Below are 19,380 nucleotides of genomic sequence, written 5' to 3'. Positions count from 1 at the left end.
AATGCACTTATGTGGGTGCGTTTTACTGCAGTTCGATGTAAGTCACTGTGCATATAAAACGAATTACTGGTAGCAAACACTAATGCAAAAGACTATTGTAAAAATTATCAGTATGTTATATATTTCAGTCTCAATAGGCATTATGAGTTTAAACTAACTCGGGGGCCACAGCACAGTTGCGACACCTGAGGATGGACTTATGAGAGCCCAAAACTGGTCATGATAATAAAAGAAATTTACTACTGAAGCAGTATTTTCAACCTCTGGTATAATGCTCAATTGCAGATGTTCTACCAACAGGATTGTTTGTCATAATACTGGAGTTTTTGACAAATTGATTCAGCCACATTCTCGTGAGTAATGCAACAGGCTGGGAAAAGCTTAACTTCTCTGTGGGCAATGTGTTGAACTTTATAGTCTGAATACTTCACAAGCTACATATTCCTAATCAATAAAAGCTAGGAGGTTCTCGTGTACAGTGTATGCAATTGATATGCTGACATAAACTTTTTTAAATCATGAATCTTTAAAACCAAGAAAGATCATTACTTTACTGTGATTCAAAGTCTACATTGTAATACCATCTGCCATATGAGTCCATGTCCAAACAGTCTGATTGTAAATTTAGGTTGATGATATGGTCAAGGCTTTTATTGATCTTCACCTCATTGTGACAGTCTTATTTCTGAAAGTGTTCAGCATGACACACACAGTTTGCCCACATTGAAGGAGGATGCTGTCTATTGCTTCATGCACAAGCCTTTCAGTATCTCTTATCTTGCATGTTTTGCTTTTTCCCCCATGTAGCTTATAACCTGTGCACAAATTAATTCAATCAGATTATACTGAAAGTAATATTTAAATAAATGCAAAACTGAGTAACCACATTCACATGCAAGAAAGTCAGATTTGTACATTCTGTAACGTGACTTTTATAAATTAATGAGTTGCAGAAGTTATGCACGAGTCTGACGTATATTGTCCGGGATATTTTTATTTTGCAGCCAGAGCACAATATCTCCTTTCCTGGCACTCATACTTGGTCATTTCCCCATAATAGCTGAATGATGACTGCCACAGTAATTACAATGACTGACTTCGAAGCTAGGTACAGCAGAAATTGTTCAGTGAATCACTTCTTGAAAGTGACAGCATTCGTTTCCAAATGGTAGTCTCTACTGTTTTCGTTACACGTAAACACAAGTTTACTCTCGGAAGCCAAATCAGAAGAAGAGCCAGCATGCAGAATAAGTATCCGAGAACATTTTCCTAAGGGAACTTTAAAACTGCCAATACCATCATTTATTTTCTGGCAGGTGTTCATAGAATGATTGTGATTCACCCATGTTTCATCTAGGTAATACATTTTAGAACTACCTTCTCCTCCTGTATCATGTGCATCTTTATAACAGACATTGTTCACGCTGCTTCTTTCAATTAAACTCTCTTCTTAACATATTTTAAGCCAATGTATTTTAAAATTCTTTGCATTGACAAAGCACTACCTTTGAAGACAATTTGTTCAGACATAATTCTAAAAAGTTTCTGTGATGTTGGGTATTCCCTTCTTTATATACATTTCAAACACAAAGTCCTTAATAACATCATCGTCAAAACCATCTATTTGTGTTACAGGTTTCTTGCGATTTTGATGATTTTTAGGCGACACTAAAATAAATTTTCCCAAGTTTTCTACAGCTCCAACACTTTTGTTTACTATACTCTATACAGTTCTTTTGCTGATAGGTGCTTCTGCAGTTCATTCTTGAGTCTTCAAAATGTCCAAAGCGGAAGTGTCGCTTTCTTGTTCACATTTGAAGAAGTTGTAAATGCAGGACATAAACCACCTCGCCTGCTTGTGAAACATCTACATCTACGTGATTACTATGCAATTCACAATGAGGTGCCTGGCAGAGCATTCACAAAACCACCTTCAAGCTATTTCTCTACCGTTCCTCTCTCGAACAGTGCGCAGGAAACATGAATGCTTCAGTCTTTCCGTGTGAGCTCTAATTTCTCTTATTTTATTATGATAATCATTCCTCCCTTTATAGGTGGGAGTCAACAAAGTATTTTCACATCCTGAGAAGAAAGTTGGTGACAGGAATTTTGTGAGAAAATCCTGCCAATGAAAAACCCCTTTGGTTTGATGATTGTCACCCGAATTCATGTATCATATCCATGGCAGTATCTTCCCTATTTCGCAAAAATATGGAATGAGCTGTCCTCCTGTGAACTTATTTGCTCACTCCTATCTGTTGTGGATCCCACACCTGACAGCAGTACTCCAGACGAGGGCAGAACAGCCTGTTGCATTTTCTAAGTGTTCTACCAATAATCACAGTATTTTTTTTGCTTTCCGCAGAACATTATCCATGTGACAGTTACATTTTAAGTTATTTGTCATTGCAATCCCTAAGTATTAAGTTGACTTTACAGCCTTTAGAATTGAGTGTTTTATCCTTTAAACCGAATTTAGCGTATTCCTTGTAGTACTCATGTGGACGACTTCAGGCTTTTCGTTATTTAGAATCAATTGGCACTTTTCTCACCATACAGATATCTTGTTTAAGTTGTTTTCTAATTTGTTTTAATCTCTGATGACTTGATAAGATGGTAAATCACAGCATCATCTGTAAACATTCTAAGTGGCCTGCTCCGATTGTCTCCTTCATTATTTATTAGATCAGTAACAGAGGGGTGCCTATCACACTTCCTTGCCAATGCCAGATATCACTTCTGTTTTACTCAATGATTTTCCATCAGTTGTTACAAACAATGATCTTTCTGACAGGAAATCTTGAATCCAGTCACACAACTAAGACAATACTCCATAGGCACACAATTTAATTAAAGTTGCTTATGGGTAACTTCACGTTTAATGCTGTCACATTTTACTCTTCATTTGGAAATCACACTAAAACATTTACAGACACAGATTCACAGGTATACTCCTACAAGAAAGTAACATAAACATTTGAATGAATAATTCGGCTGCTCTGTGAATGAAACTGCACTGTCGCCAAAATACGGGAACAGTGCAGCATGCAGGAGAGAGATTTTTGCAATCTAGAGTGTAACTTGTGGCTAGCTGCTCATAAAGGGAATGAATCTTACTGGCTGCTAGCAGTTAGTGGAAGGGGATGCGCAGAATGGCTGAAAATAGGGTCACCTTCAAACATGACATTATAGATGTTAGTACCAGTTTCTGTCTCATGTGATTTAATTTTGTGCTCTTGCTCAGTTAAGACATCACACACAGAGTTAGTATGCAGATTTTTTTGTTGCCCAACAGTGAAATTCTATGAGCGGTGTGGGTAAATATGTACGCAGGTAAAAAAAAAGTATTTTAAATGAAATCTCAATGTAGTCAGAAGATGTCTTATAAAAGGTATTCAAGGTGCTTGTGCCATTTTTATGCACTCTCCCATTAGAGCATAAAAACTATTTTGCTGTGATAAAAGTACAAAATTTACCCATTATACCCAGAGCTCACAAAAGTCATGGGATACATTCTAACATCTTGTCAGATGTCCTTTCCCCAGCATAGTGCAGAAATTTGACGTGGCATGGACTCAAAAAATTGTTGGAAGCTCCCTGCAGCAATATTGAATCATGCTGCCTCTATAGCTATCTGTAATTGCAAAAGTGTTGCTGGTGCATGATTTTGTGCATGAATTAACCTCTTGATTATGTCCCATAAATGTTCAGTGGGATTCATGTTGTGCAACCTGGGTGGCCAAATCATTTACTCAAATTGTCCAGAATGTTCTTCAGACCAATAACAAACAATTGTGACCTGATGACATGGCACATTATCATCCATAAAAATTCCTTAAATGACTGTGAATATTCTCCAAGTAGTCAAATATAACCAGGACCCACTTTATTCCATGTAATCACAGTACACGCCATTATGGCGCTACTGCCAGCTTGCACAGTGCCTTGTTGTCAGTTTGGGTCAGTGGCTTTGAGAGATCTCCGCCACACTCGAACCCTACCGTTAGTTCTTACCTACTGAAATTGGGACTCATCTGGTGAGGCGTTGCTTTTCAGTCAACTGATATGGTCAGCCAATATGGTCACGAGCCCAGGAGAGGCACTGCAGGCAATGTGCTGTTAGCAAAGGCCCTCATATCAGTCATCTGCAGCCATAGCCCACTAATGCCAAATTTCTCTGCACTGACCTAACATGTTGTTGTTGTTGTTGTTGTTGTTGTTGTTGTAGTCTTCAGTCCTGAGACTGGTTTGATGCAGCTCTCCATGCTACTCTATCCTGTGCAAGCTTCTTCATCTCCCAGTACTTACTGCAACCTACATCCATCTGAATCTGCTTTGTGTATTCATCTCTTGGTCTCCCTCTACGATTTTCACCCTCCACGCTGCCCTCCAATGCTAAATTTGTGATCCCTTGATGCCTCAGAACAGGTCCTACCAACCGGTCCCTTCTTCTTGTCAAGTTGTGCCACAAACTCCTCTTCTCCCCAATTCTATTCAATACCTCCTCATTAGTTATGTGATCTACCCATTCATCTTCAGCATTCTTCTGTATCACCACATTCCGAAAGCTTCTATTCTCTTCTTGTCCAAACTATCGTCCATGTTTCACTTCCATACATGGCTACACTCCATACAAATACTTTCAGAAACGACTTCCTGACACTTAAATCTATACTTGATGTTAAAAAATTTCTCTTCTTCAGAAACGCTTTCCTTGCCATTGCCAGTCTACATTTTTATCCTCTCTACTTCGACCATCATCAGTTATTTTGCTCCCCAAATAGCAAAACTCCTTTACTACTTTAAGTGTCTCATTTCCTAATCTAATTCCCTCAGCATCACCCGACTTAATTCGACTACATTCCATTCTCCTCATTTTGCTTTTGTTGATGTTCATCTTATATCCTCTTATTTCATCTTATCTAACATATGTTCATCGTATGTCTCACATTGATTTCTACAGTGACTTCACACATTGTTGCTTGTCTGTTTGCATTGAGAACTATATGCAAATGCTGCTGCTTTTGACAATTAAGTAAGGTTGGGAGCCACGAATTTGCTATTCTCAGGACACTCTCTGACACTGTGGATCTCAGATTATTGAATTCTGTACCGGTTTCTGAAATGGAATGTGCCACGTGCCTGGCTCCAACTACCATTCCTCTTTCAAAATCTGTTAATTCCCATTGTGCGGCTGTAATCGCGTCAGAAACCTTTTCACATGAATCAGTTGAGTACAAATAACAGCTCCACCAATGCATTGTGTACATGACACTAATGCCGTATGTTTAATTGCACATCGCCGCCCCATGACTTCTGTCACCTCAGTGTACACTGCAGTGCTGTCACTGATGGGGCCTACTTAATCAAGACAAGGGTCATTTGTTGGGATAGACCTCGTTACATACCAATAGAGATACAACCATTTAAAACTTTCTGTGACAGTGCTAAGCTATCAGCAAGAGTAAAAAGGCACTGTCAGAAAGTCTCACTTGGTAACAAACTATCACTAATCATGCTGTGAAACACATTTTTCTTTCTGTGACTACTTCATGGTTCATGCGATTTGGATCCTCCCACCAAGCACCATTGTTTCAGAGATTATTACTCTACAGTAAGCACTGATCTGCACTGTGAAATCACTACTTTTTTTTATACTTAGCAACTTCACTTGTCTCTCTTCTTACAGTTAGGTGCTTATCATTTCGTAGTATTGCATATACCTCTGGCTTGAGTCAGCTATTATTCTTTCTGTGACTGAAACTGTCCACACTCCAATTATTTTTAGATTTTTAAGTCTCATCTATTGCTGGCATTTTTCCTGCTGTCTGCTTTTTTTTCCTGTGACCGTGGAAAACTTTGATTTGACCTTTTCTGTTAACAATTTGTCATTTGACTTGACTGCTATAATCTTCTGTTGTAATAGTGTAGGCTAATATTAAATTAACTGTTATTTCTTAATGTGAGTTAAGATAAACTACAGTTCACAATATACTACATAAAGTGTACTTCACATTAATGTATAAACTTGAGTATAACATTGTGATTTGATGATGTGTCTGTTTATAATGAGCAGCTGTTAACAATAAATGATTCTGATAAATTTTGTGCAGCTGGCAGTGGTAAGAACTGTATAATACTGCCTTAATTAGTCAGAATATTAGGGTTGGGGAAGAGAAGTTATACATTGGGAGACAACATAAAAACAATGGCCCATGACAAATAATAACAATGTATCATCACCGTAGTAACTCTGTGCATTTGTCTTGAATAAATTTTGGCAATTGTTTAAACTTTATGTATGAAAATATAAAAGTGAATTAACACACAATCCACAGATGGCTCTTGCCAGATTATTTCCTGGACTGTCTACAGCAAGCAAGATCTTTCTGATCCCTCTCTGTCAAAAAATATGTATGTATGTACATGTATATATACTGTTGTCTTTAAGATTTTCATTGATATTTTACAATTTATAGCATTGTTGAAATTTGTTTTCATAGTATTATAATCAGCACACTGCTTTTAAACTGTTGAACCTGACATCCACTGCCCCTGTAATTCAAAAGTGTGAACCACGTCATTAGAGTTTAACTGTAAACAGAATATTGAATATTTCCACATAAAAAATTGACTGTAGGGTTGAGTTTGTGTGGAAAAGAAAGTACTGTGAAACTATATGGTTCCAAAGACCTTTTTAAGTCTCGTACATCTGTGATGTATATATGCAGACTTAAGTGCCAAATGAAAATTTGTACCAAGGCCGGGATTCGAACCCAGGCCATCTGCTCATAAGGCAGATGCACTAACCACTATGCCACCATGGCACCTCAGATGTTTAGTCCTATAGTGCTTAGAGCCATTTGAACCATTTTGAACTTCTCAGCGCACTTGGTATTCCCCCCCCCAAACTCAAACAGTGTTGCAGTCTGCATGTTTTCAACGTGGATCTCTGGAACCACATAGTCTCTTTTTATAAAGACCTATGCCTGGGTTTCAGTCAGGATCTCTGTTTTCATTCGATGTTGTGTTGCTACTCCAATGCAGTTGGAGAGCCTGTGCATTGCAGCTGGAGATCCTCTGCATTGCAGTTAGAGTTTAGGAGGAATACCAAGTGGCTGAGGTGTGAATGGGAATTTGGATTTAGGAAGGACACATGCTAGGTAGTCTGGCAGTTGTGCAAAGCCACAGTGCCAGAATGGCTACTGGATAGCATGCATCTGCCTAGGAAGTAGGAGACCCTTGTTCAAATCGTAGCCTTGGTACAGATTTTCATTTCTCACTTCAGTTTGCGTATGCAGATCATAGAAAATACTGTTTGTACTTTGATAGATATAGCCCATTTTTTCAGTCATTTTTCCAGAAAATAATAATACCACATTTCTTCCATTTAACATACAAGTAAATGTATAGGTAAGGAAGAGCTACATAGTGTAATTGGAAAAATTAACACATTTGCTTTGTATTTAGTAAGATAAGCAACTACAACCACACCAGCATAAATAAAATTTAAAAAATTAAATTCAGTGAAATAATTGTGGAGTAAATCAGTGAACTTCAGTGACACAAAATGATATTAGTAAAGTCTGTTCAGAATTGATGAATTCGCAGTGTATGTATGTTGTGACAAATGAAAATTTCTGCCTGGCTGTTGTAACCCACGTTACCTGCTTACTGCAAATAGTCATCTTAATCAATTAGACTATATGAGTGGATCACTCACACTGGCTCAAACATTCAGTGCCACTTGTAGTTTTCTACTGCTTTTCTGAACAGAGGCACTCTTTTTGGGGATAGTACCAGAGGAATACATATGATGAGGACTATGGCTCACACAGCTGTAGGGATATGTATCAATGAAATCCACTGAAAAAAATTAATGGAATCAATTATATGAAATTGTATCTATGAAACCATTCAGAAAAACTTGACCTGTGACATACTGATTGTCATGCTTTATTAAAAAGTTTTCCAGACAGCTATTCGAACTTAGTGCCCTGAAACCCATTTTCTCTTGTGTGATTCCACCATATTGCATATCTTCAGGAAGTAAAAGAGAACTACTCTTGCACTGTGTGTCATTAATATGCATCATATATCATTAAATATTGCCCCACAAGCCATTAATTTCTATTATCAGCCACACTAAAGACGAGAAAATACGCTTACCAGTCACAGCTATTTTCAATTCATACAATCTGAAACTTTATGTACTGATCCTGTACATAGATTGTATCAAATTAGCTGTCAAAAAAAATCTTAAGTAGAAAGATCAGTCTCATGTATTGGTACCTGGAAAAATTATTTTTTCGTATTTAAAATAAACATTTCAGAATATAGATCCATACCAAATTGTTCTTATTTAGGTCACCTTGAAAATGAAACAAAAGTGTTTAACTTTATGTATATAATAAATTTAATTTGTAAATTTAATTCATTGATAAACAACTTCAGTGAGTCTCTGCCATATGAGTAATCACAGAAATGCTAACTGCTTTGCGCACACGCACAAAAGATGATGTGACTTACCAAACGAAAGCGCTGGCATGTCGATAGACACACAAACAAACACAAACATTCACACAAAATTCAAGCTTTTGCAACCAACGGTTGCTTCATCAGGAAAGAATAGAGGGAACGAGAGGGAAAGATGAAAGGATGTGGGTTTTAAGGGAGAGGGTAAGGAGTCATTCCAATCCCGGGAGTGGAAAGACTTACCTTAGGGGGAAAAAAGGACAGGTATACACTCGCACACTTTCCACCTTCTAATACCATGTCACCCTCACAACACCCCCACAATGACCCATTAAGTTTTATTTACATTCCCTCCGCAACCATGCCTTCGCTATAAATTCACTTCAGCCTCATGTTACACTTCCACCTTCTAATACCCTGTCACCCTCACAATACCCCCACAATGACCCCATTAAGTTTTATTTACATTCCCTCCGCAAACATGCCTTTGCCATAAATTAGGTCTGCTTGTGACTGTGTATGTGCGGATGGATAAGTGTGTGTGTGCGCGAGTGTATACCTGTCCTTTTTTCCGCCTAAGGTAAGTCTTTCCACTCCCGGGATTGGAATGACTCCTTACCCTCTCCCTTAAAACCCACATCCTTTCATCTTTCCTTTTCTTTCTCTCTTTCCTGATGAAGCAGCCGCCGGTTGTGAAAGCTCAAATTCTGTGTGTGTGTTTTTTTATTTATTGTGCCTATCTACCGGCGCTTTCCCGCTTGGTAAGTCTTGGAATATATATATATATATATATATATATATATATATATATATATATATATATATATATATATATATATATATATATATATATATATATATATATTAAAAACAAAGATTCCAAGACTTACCAAGCGGGAAAGCGCTGGCAGACAGGCACAATGAACAAAACACACAAACACACACACACACAGAATTACTAGCTTTCGCAACCGATGGTTGCTTCTTCAGGAAGGAGAGGGAACGACAAAAGGATGTGGGTTTTAAGGGAGAGGGTAAGGAGTCATTCCAATCCCGGGAACGGAAAGACTTCCCTTAGGGGGAAAAAAAGGACAGGTGTACACTCGCGCACACACACACACACACACACACACACACACACACACACACACACACATATCCATCCGCACATACACAGACACAAGCAGACATATTTAGGCAAAGAGTAAGGGCAGAGATGACAGTCGAGACGGAAGTACAGAGGCAAAGAAGTTGTTGAAAGACAGGTGAGGTATGAGCGGCGGCAACTTGAAATTAGCGAAGGTTGAGGCTTGGCAGATAATGAGAAGACAGGATACACTGAAGGGCAAGTTCCCATCTCCGGAGGTCTGACAGATTGGTGGTAGTGGGAAGTATCCAGATAACCCAGACGGTGTAACACTGTGCCAAGATGTGCTGGCCATGCACCAAGGCATGTTTAGCCACAGGGTGATCCTCATTACCAACAAACACTGTCTGCCTGTGTCCATTCATGCGAATGGACAGTTTGTTGCTGGTCATTCCCACATAGAAAGCGTCACAGTGCAGGCAGGTCAGTTGGTAAATCACGTGGGTGCTTTCACACGTGGCTCTCCCTTTGATCGTGTACACCTTCCGGGTTACAGGACTGGAGTAGGTGTTGGTGGGAGGGTGCATGGGACAGGTTTTACACCGGGGGCGGTTGCAAGGGTAGGAGCCAGAGGGTAGGGAAGGTGGTTTGGGGATTTCATAGGGATGACCCAAGAGGTTACGAAGGTTAGGTGGACGGCAGAAAGACACACTTGGTGGAGTGGGGAGGATTTCATGAAGGATGAATCTCATTTCAGGGCAGGATTTGACGAAGTCGTATCCGTGCTGGAGACCCACATTCAGTGTCTGATCCAGTCCCGGAAAGTATCCTGTCACAAGTGGGGCGCTTTTGGAGTTCTTCTGTGAGAGGTTCTGGGTTTGAGGGGATGAGGAAGTGGCTCTGGTTATTTGCTTCTGTACCAGGTCGGGAGGGTAGTTGCGGGATGGGAAAGCTGTTTTCAGGTTGTTGGTGTAATGGTCGAGGGATTCAGGACTGGAGCAGATTCGTTTGCCACGAAGGCCTAGGCTGTAGGGAAGGGACCGTTTGATATGGAATGGGTGGCAGCTGTCATAATGGAGGTACTGTTGCTTGTTGGTGGGTTTGATGTGGACGGATGTGTGAAGCTGGCCATTGGACAGATGGAGGTGCTATTTCTACAGCATTTTCAAAGTTTAACTTTAATTATATATATAAATAAAATAGAAAGAAACTTCCACATGGGAAAAATATATTAAAAACAAAGATTCCAAGACTTACCAAGCGGGAAAGCGCCGGCAGACAGGCACAATGAACAAAACACACAAACACACACACACAGAATTACTAGCTTTCGCAACCGATGGTTGCTTTTTCAGGAAGGAGAGGGAATGACGAAAGGATGTGGGTTTTAAGGGAGAGGGTAAGGAGTCATTCCAATCCCGGGAGCGGAAAGACTTCCCTTAGGGGGAAAAAAAGGACAGGTGTACACTCGCGCACACACACACACACACACACACACACACACACACACACACACACACACGCACACATATCCATCCGCACATACACAGACACAAGCAGACATATTTAGGCAAAGAGTAAGGGCAGAGATGTCAGTCGAGGCGGAACTACAGAGGCAAAGAAGTTGTTGAAAGACAGGTGAGGTATGAGCGGCGGCAACTTGAAATTAGCGGAGGTTGAGGCCTGGCGGATATCGAGAAGAGAGGATATACTGAAGGGCGAGTTCCCATCTCCGGAGTTCGGATAGGTTGGTGTTGGCGGGAAGTATCCAGATAACTCGGACAGTGTAACACTGTGCCAAGATGTGCTGGCCATGCACCAAGGCATGTTTAGCCACAGGGTGATCCTCATTACCAACGAACACTGTCTGCCTGTGTCCATTCATGCGAATGGACAGTTTGTTGCTGGTCATTCCCACATAGAAAGCGTCACAGTGCAGCCAGGTCAGTTGGTAAATCACGTGGGTGCTTTCACACGTGGCTCCCCCTTTGATCGTGTACACCTTCCGGGTTACAGGACTGGAGTAGGTGTTGGTGGGAGGGTGCATAGGACAGGTTTTACACCGGGGGCGGTTGCAAGGGTAGGAGCCAGAGGGTAGGGAAGGTGGTTTGGGGATTTCATAGGGATGACCCAAGAGGTTACGAGGGTTAGGTGGACGGTGGAAAGACACTCTTGGTGGAGTGGGGAGGATTTCATGAAGGATGGATCTCATTTCGGGACAGGATTTTAGGAAATCGTATCCCTGTTGGAGAGCCACATTCAAGGTCTGATCCAGTCCCGGGAAGTATTCTGTCACAAGTGGGGCACTTTTGGGGTTCTTCTGTGAGAGGTTCTGGGTTTGAGGGGATGAGGAAGTGGCTCTGGTTATCTGCTTCTGTACCAGGTCGGGAGGGTAGTTGCGGGATGGGAAAGCTGTTTTCAGGTTGTTGGTGTAATGGTCGAGGGATTCAGGACTGGAGCAGATTCGTTTGCCACGAAGGCCTAGGCTGTAGGGAAGGGACCGTTTGATATGGAATGGGTGGCAGCTGTCATAATGGAGGTACTGTTGCTTGTTGGTGGGTTTGATGTGGACGGATGTGTGAAGCTGGCCATTGGACAGATGGAGGTCAACGTCTAGGAAAGTGGCATGGGATTTGGAGTAGGACCAGGTGAATCTGATGGAACCAAAGGAGTTGAGGTTGGAGAGGAAATTCTGGAGTTGTTCTTCACTGTGAGTCCAGATCATGAAGATGTCATCAATAAATCAGTACCAAACTTTGGGTTGGCAGGCATGGGTAACCAAGAAGGCTTCCTCTAAACGACCCATAAATAGGTTGGCATACGAGGGGGCCATCCTGGTACCCATGGCTGTTCCCTTTAATTGTTGGTATGTCTGGACTTCAAAAGTGAAGTTGTGTGTCAGGATGAAGCTGGCTAAGGTGACGAGGAAAGAGGTTTTAGGTAGGGTGGCAGGTGATCGCCGTGAAAGGAAGTGCTCCATTGCAGCGAGGCCCTGGACGTGTGGGATATTCGTGTATAAGGAAGTGGCATCAATGGTTACAAGGATGGTTTCCGGGGGTAACAGACTGGGTACGGATTCCAGGCATTCGAGAAAGTGGTTGGTGTCTTTGATGAAGGATGGGAGACTGCATGTAATGGGTTGAAGGTGTTGATCTACGTAGGCAGAGATACGTTCTGTGGGGGCTTGGTAACCAGCTACAATGGGACGGCCAGGATGTTTGGGTCTGTGAATTTTAGGAAGTAGGTAGAAGGTAGGAGTGCGAGGTGTCAGTGGGGTCAGGAGTTTGATGGAGTCAGGTGAAAGGTTTTGTAGGGGGCCTAAGGTTCTGAGGATTCCTTGAAGCTCCGCCTGGACATCAGGAATGGGATTACCTTGGCCACAACCAGTCCTTTGTATACATTTACACACATATTTGTCGAGATTTTACTCGAAAAATTTTTCGAATTTTATTTTTTCGGAAATTATTTTTTCTAATTTTTTTTCCCTTTCGAAACCTTTTTTCTTTCGAAACCTTTTTTCTTTCGAAACTTTTTTCGAAAAATGTTTTTCGAATTTTTCTTGAATTTCCCCACCCTTTAACGTGATCTGGAGACAACATAACTACCTAACCTTTGCACCCATTGTTGTTAACCAACGTAAGTTCAACACAGGATCAACATAGCTCATCTCAAACCAACACTTTTTCGACTTTTTTCACACCTTTCTCTCTCCCTATATAAATTTCTATTTACTTTCACTTTAACCTCATATTACCCTTTCCACCTTCTAATACCATGTCAACCTCACAACATCCCTACTACGACCCCATTAAATTTTATTTACATTCCCTCCGCAAACATGCCTTCACCCTAGCCAGATTACGCTCCCATATTTTATTTACTCAGGCTTGTCTGACATTTGGCATTACTCCCAAAGGCCTCACACTTAAAGTTCCCATCTCTGGCTGCAATCCTTCTTTCCATCAGTCCTTATACCAGTTCCAAACAGCATAATCCATAGCCCTCACCCGCCTAATCCTTCACCTATACATCGACTCTGCCAATGAACACACCCGTCAACTCCTATCCCAAATCAAAGTCCTCAATCTTTCCTCTCCCACATCCACACCGAGTGTACATAGCATCCTCCTACAAGCCAACCGCAAATTAGAACAGCATGCCACCCTCCACCTCAAAAAACTATCCAATCTCCTGGTTTCCCACCTCCGGAAAGGCAACTCACTCACCCTCCACAACCTTTCCAACAAACCTCAACCTCCTCTCATTGCAAACAGACCCAGTCTCTCCCATCTACTCAATCTACCACTTCCAGCTCCAGTCCCCCCAACACCTCAAAATTCTAGTCAACACAATCTGGAACCACAACACCCCAATTCAGTAGTTAACCTTTCCTACAAACCCCTCTCCTAATCCGAAACCTCTGTCCTATCCAAAGGCCTCACCTTCAGCCCCACTCCCAGGTTCAACCAAACTGCCCTTGTCAAAGATTTACTTTCCTACACTCGTAGTCTCTGCTGGAAATACCACTTTGCCATGAAGAAAAATAATCCTGATCCCACTCCTAATGATCCAACTCCCCAAGACACTATCCAAATTGAACCCTGCCTGCAACAGTTCCGTCCTCCATCACAGCGGGACCCACCTCCTCTTCCTCAAAATCACCCTCTCCAAACCTTCCAGGAATTTCTCACTTCCAGTCTTGCCTCTCAATCTTTCTTGAAAAACCTTAATCCTACTCCCAACATCACCACAGCCGAAGCCCAGGCTATCCGTGATCTGAAAGCTGACCGATCCATCATCATTCTTCCGGCTGACAAGGGTTCCACGACCGTGGTACTTGATCGTCGGGAGTATGTGGCTGAGGGACTGCGTCAGCTTTCAGACAAGGTAATCCCATTCCTGATGTCCAGGCAGAGCTTCAAGGAATCCTCAGAACCTTAGGCCCCCTACAAAATCTTTCACCTGACTCCATCAAACTCCTGACCCCACTGACACCTCGCACTCCTACCTTCTACCTACTTCCTAAAATTCACAGACCCAAACATCCTGGCCGTCCCATTGTAGCTGGTTACCAAGCCCCCACAGAACGTATCTCTGCCTACGTAGATCAACACCTTCAACCCATTACATGCAGTCTCCCATCCTTCATCAAAGACACCAACCACTTTCTCGAATGCCTGGAATCCGTACCCAGTCTGTTACCCCCGGAAACCATCCTTGTAACCATTGATGCCACTTCCTTATACACGAATATCCCACACGTCCAGGGCCTCGCTGCAATGGAGCACTTCCTTTCACGCCTATCACCTGCCACCCTACCTAAAACCTCTTTCCTCGTCACCTTAGCCAGCTTCATCCTGACCCACAACTTCTTCACTTTTGAAGGCCAGACATATCAACAATTAAAGGGAACAGCCATGGGTACCAGGATGGCCCCCTCGTATGCCAACCTATTTATGGGTCGCTTAGAGGAAGCCTTCTTGGTTACCCATGCCTGCCAACCCAAAGTTTGGTACTGATTTATTGATGACATCTTCATGATCTGGACTCACAGTGAAGAACAACTCCAGAATTTCCTCTCCAACCTCAACTCCTTTGGTTCCATCAGATTCACCTGGTCCTACTCCAAATCCCATGCCACTTTCCTAGACGTTGACCTCCATCTGTCCAATGGCCAGCTTCACACATCCGTCCACATCAAACCCACCAACAAGCAACAGTACCTCCATTATGACAGCTGCCACCCATTCCATATCAAACGGTCCCTTCCCTACAGCCTAGGCCTTCGTGGCAAACGAATCTGCTCCAGTCCTGAATCCCTCGACCATTACACCAACAACCTGAAAACAGCTTTCCCATCCCGCAACTACCCTCCCGACCTGGTACAGAAGCAGATAACCAGAGCCACTTCCTCATCCCCTCAAACCCAGAACCTCTCACAGAAGAACCCCAAAAGTGCCCCACTTGTGACAGAATACTTCCCGGGACTGGATCAGACCTTGAATGTGGCTCTCCAACAGGGATACGACTTCCTAAAATCCTGCCCCGAAATGAGATCCATCCTTCATGAAATCCTCCCACTCCACCAAGAGTGTCTTTCCGCCGTCCACCTAAATTCACAAATGAATTTCTAGTAGTTTCTGTTACATTATTACTTTTGATTATTATTTTATAAATGAATCCAGAAGTAAAAATATTAAGCAGTCCACTATTGTGTAATTAATAACACAAATTTTAAGTGTGCCAATAGTTCTTAATTTCAAATGTTTCAAAAAAAAAATTAAGTTTACATTCAGAGCTAGTACTTATCGATTATAACATCGAAAATAAAGTAATTCCTTTTCCTGAATTTTAGCTTGAAATGTAATGTACTGTGTATAAAATTATATGAAAGTGTTCCGAAAAGTAGCTGAGGTAATACTGACATGTCCAAAATTCAAAAAATAATACTGGTATTGACAACTACGTTTGAAGAAAAGGAATGCTAGAGGACGCTGTCCCATTACAGGCTCTAAAGTGGACCCCCACACATTATTCTTATTGCACACTACTATGCAACAAACACCTTTATCACCCAGTGATGAGTTACACCAGAAAATGATGCGATAAAACATTAGAAAATGAAAGTGGGGAAAGTAAGGAACCTTTTTTGACACTTTCAGCTCCAAAACCTGATATTATCACTAACACAGAAGTTGCAGAACTTAGAAGCTTAAGATGATCTGTAATAAATGGCTTCCATTTCCAGTTCTTATCAATATAAACACCTGAGACTTTACAACATTCTCTTTCAATTATTGATTTACCCTCGTGCAATATTTCTAATTATGTGGTAAGGCTTTCTGCAGAATTGAATTGCATATATTTGTTTAGTGTATTATCTGAATCAAAAGACAGTTCATTTGGAGAAGATTGCTTATTAGTTTTTCAAGAAAATATTATTTAAAACATAAAGTATAAAAGATTAACATTTAAAGCAATAAAATTTAATTCAGAATTGGAGAACATTAAATATGACATTGTACAATATTTTGTGTAGTTCCTTTCTATGTTTGTCTTTCACAAGTGACTTATGCAGGTCATTAGTGGTGGCTAAAGAAAACAGCAACATTTGCTGAAGACCCGTATTGAGCATTCCAGGCACAGCAAAGCTAGTAGCTGGTTTTCTGTAAATAATGTAATTTGTATTTTCTTAATAAGCATAAAATTACATAAAATATACCATCTTTTGGAACTATTAGTTCAGGTTGGTGAAGGTTTAAAAGAAAGGACAGGCCACTTAGATCCTAGAATGGGATGGATTCACCTGTTGTGAGTATGAGTGGAGACAGGTGCTTCATTGTTGTCTCCCCTCTGTCCTCAGAGCAGGTAGATCTCTCTTATTCTGGGGTGTGAGCAATCTGCCTATACTTTTTAATCTTCTCTGACAAAACCAGCTCACCTTCACAAGGAAGGAAGTAATAGCACCAAAAGCTAGGAGAGTTTCGCACACTTTTATGTTTTATCAACATTATAAAAATTTCACTTCCTGAAGATAACCACTAGTGAGACATCTATATTATAATTTCATAGTTTCCAAATTTCCTTGTAATGTAAAGATTGTAGTTTAATTGGATAGATAAATAAAATCTACTCACCAAGCAGCACCATGAGAAACATGTAGAGGTCAGAGAAATGTGCAAGCTTCCTGAGCCAGTGGCTCCTTCTTCTGGCAGAAGGGCTGAAGCCGGCCACGGTGGTCTCGCGGTCCTAGGCGCGCAGTCCGGAACCGTGCGACTGCTACGGTTACAGGTTCAAATCCTCCCTCGGGCATGGATGTATGTGATGTCCTTAGGTTAGTTAGGTTTAAGTAGTTCTAAGTACTAGGGAACTGATGACCACAGCAGTTGAGTCCCGTAGTGCTCAGAGCCATTAGAAGGGCTGAAAGGGAAGTAAGTGGGATGAAGCAAAAGGACTAGCAGGCTTTAGGAAATAGGAAGAGTTTAGAAAAGTCGGCCAGAACCCCAGGAGACTTATCTCAGGAGGATGAGAAGGAAAGACATTGTTGGGGACCGCACTGGATGAGACTTTAAATCTGACAGCTTAAAAGTGGAAGATAGGGTGATATGCAAGATGGAGATGACAAAGTATTGTGCACATGTTAACAAGAGTGAAAAGCTGAAAGCATTACATGTGGGAGAGGTAGTGGGTGGAGAAAATAAAAGGTCAAAAAATTAAAGATATAGAAAACTAAAAAAGAATAAGGAAATGAATGGTTACTGAGAAGAAATACTGAGACTGAAGAAATTAAAGAAATTAATAAATGTGCATTAAGGCCAGTTGGGTAGCGAGAACTGAGGACATATTATAATGCCAGTTCCACCTGCAGAGTTCTGAGAAACGTCTGGGAGAAGAATCTAGGCGACACGTGTGGTGAAACAGGTGCCAAGGCAACAACAGTCATGTTGTAGAGCATGCTCTACAGCACAATATTGTGTGTTGCCAGTGTACATACTATGTTGCCCGTTCATCCTAACTGATGACTTGGCAGCAGCCATACCAGTTCTACAGCTGAACAGTTTATACATAACAGCTGGTACAAAAAAACGTGTTGTTTTGCAGATGAATCTCCATGAAATAGTATGTTTTGCCATTTACAAGACTGATGTACATTATGGCAAAGTGTACGTAGGGCAAGTCTGTCAGTGGGGACAATCACAGGGATAGAAGTCATAGGGTAACGAAATGAGAGCAGAAGGAGCATGGGGACTGACCAGAACACTGCAGAGATAGAAGGGGGACTGATGAAAAGTCATTATAGATGTAATGGGTGAAATGTTGGACAGAATGGAGCTCATTTCAAGGCATGATTTTAGGAAGTTGTAGCCTTGTTGAAGATACTGATTAATACATTCAAGACCAGCATAGTACTGTGTGACAAGAGGTGTACTCCTAAGTTGTTTTTTTTGTAGGGAACAACAGTACCAGGATTGGACATGAGGGCCTGGGAATATGCTTTTGAGCTAGGCTGATGGGGTGATTATGTCCTGTGAAGCAAGGCTGAGGTGAAAGTGATGGTGATGAATTGCTGTAAAGCATCTGCATCTGAAGAAATATGTTTGCCTCAAATGCAAAGGCTCTGTGAGGGGGAATGTTTGACATGGAAAGGATAGCTATTGTGAAAGTGTAAAGGTTATTGTTTGTTAGTAGGTTTAATGTGAAACAAGTTGTGTAACTAACCCTCAGTGAGGATGAGGTTAACATCAAGGAAAGTGGCATGTGATTCAAAATAGTACCATGTGAAATTTAATTGAGAGAATGTGTTAGGAGACTACAAAAATTTTAATGGGTCAGCCTCACCATGAGTCCATATGGCAAAGATGTCATCAGTGTATCTAAATCAAACTACGTGTGGAAGTCAGAGTCCAGCAAAGCCCCTCCAACTGAACAATGAAAAGGTTGGCATAGAAAGGACCCATGATGGTTCCCATTGCCAAGTCTCTGCCCTATGCATTTGTCTGCCCCTCAAAGGTAAACCAGTTGCTGGTACACACAAAGTTGATTTGAGTGAGCCGGAAGGTCATCATAGGTTTAGTAGCATGTCGGTGCTAGTTGAGGTAAGATGCAGCAACAGAGGGATCACATACATGGGGAATGCTGGTATGCAGGGAGGTGATATCAAAAGTGACAAGTAAAGTTTGTGGTGGGACTGGGACAGGCACAGATTTCTGATGATCTAGCAAATGTTTGATGTCTTTACTATAGGAGAGGTGTCTATGTACAGTAGGTTGCAGGTGTTGACAACTAAGGCAGATATATGTTCGGTGGGTGCTTTGAAG

At 41.4% G+C, this 19,380-nt stretch overlaps 1 protein-coding gene and 1 non-coding gene across 2 annotated transcripts in view; one reads left to right on the top strand and one right to left on the bottom strand.

The window, feature by feature from the left end:
• The first annotated feature begins 6,274 nt into the window (after positions 1 to 6,274).
• LOC126354811 (ferritin heavy chain-like) overlaps positions 6,275 to 19,380 on the top strand; it is a 94,728-nt gene continuing 81,622 nt past the window's right edge. Inside the window, exon 1 of the mRNA XM_050004745.1 lies at positions 6,275 to 6,414. Within this exon, the coding sequence (XP_049860702.1) occupies positions 6,339 to 6,414 (76 nt within the window). The 5' untranslated portion in view covers positions 6,275 to 6,338. The remainder of the gene's footprint in view (positions 6,415 to 19,380) is intronic.
• Trnai-uau (transfer RNA isoleucine (anticodon UAU)) lies at positions 6,756 to 6,827 on the bottom strand. The gene has a single exon. It is a non-coding gene; the product is annotated as a tRNA-Ile (tRNA).

Source organism: Schistocerca gregaria, chromosome 3, assembly GCF_023897955.1.
Source record: "Schistocerca gregaria isolate iqSchGreg1 chromosome 3, iqSchGreg1.2, whole genome shotgun sequence".
NCBI classification, from domain to species: Eukaryota; Metazoa; Arthropoda; class Insecta; order Orthoptera; family Acrididae; genus Schistocerca; species Schistocerca gregaria.
The sequence above is the reverse complement of the archived record's forward strand: the minus strand, read 5'-3'. Positions and strand labels throughout refer to the sequence as shown.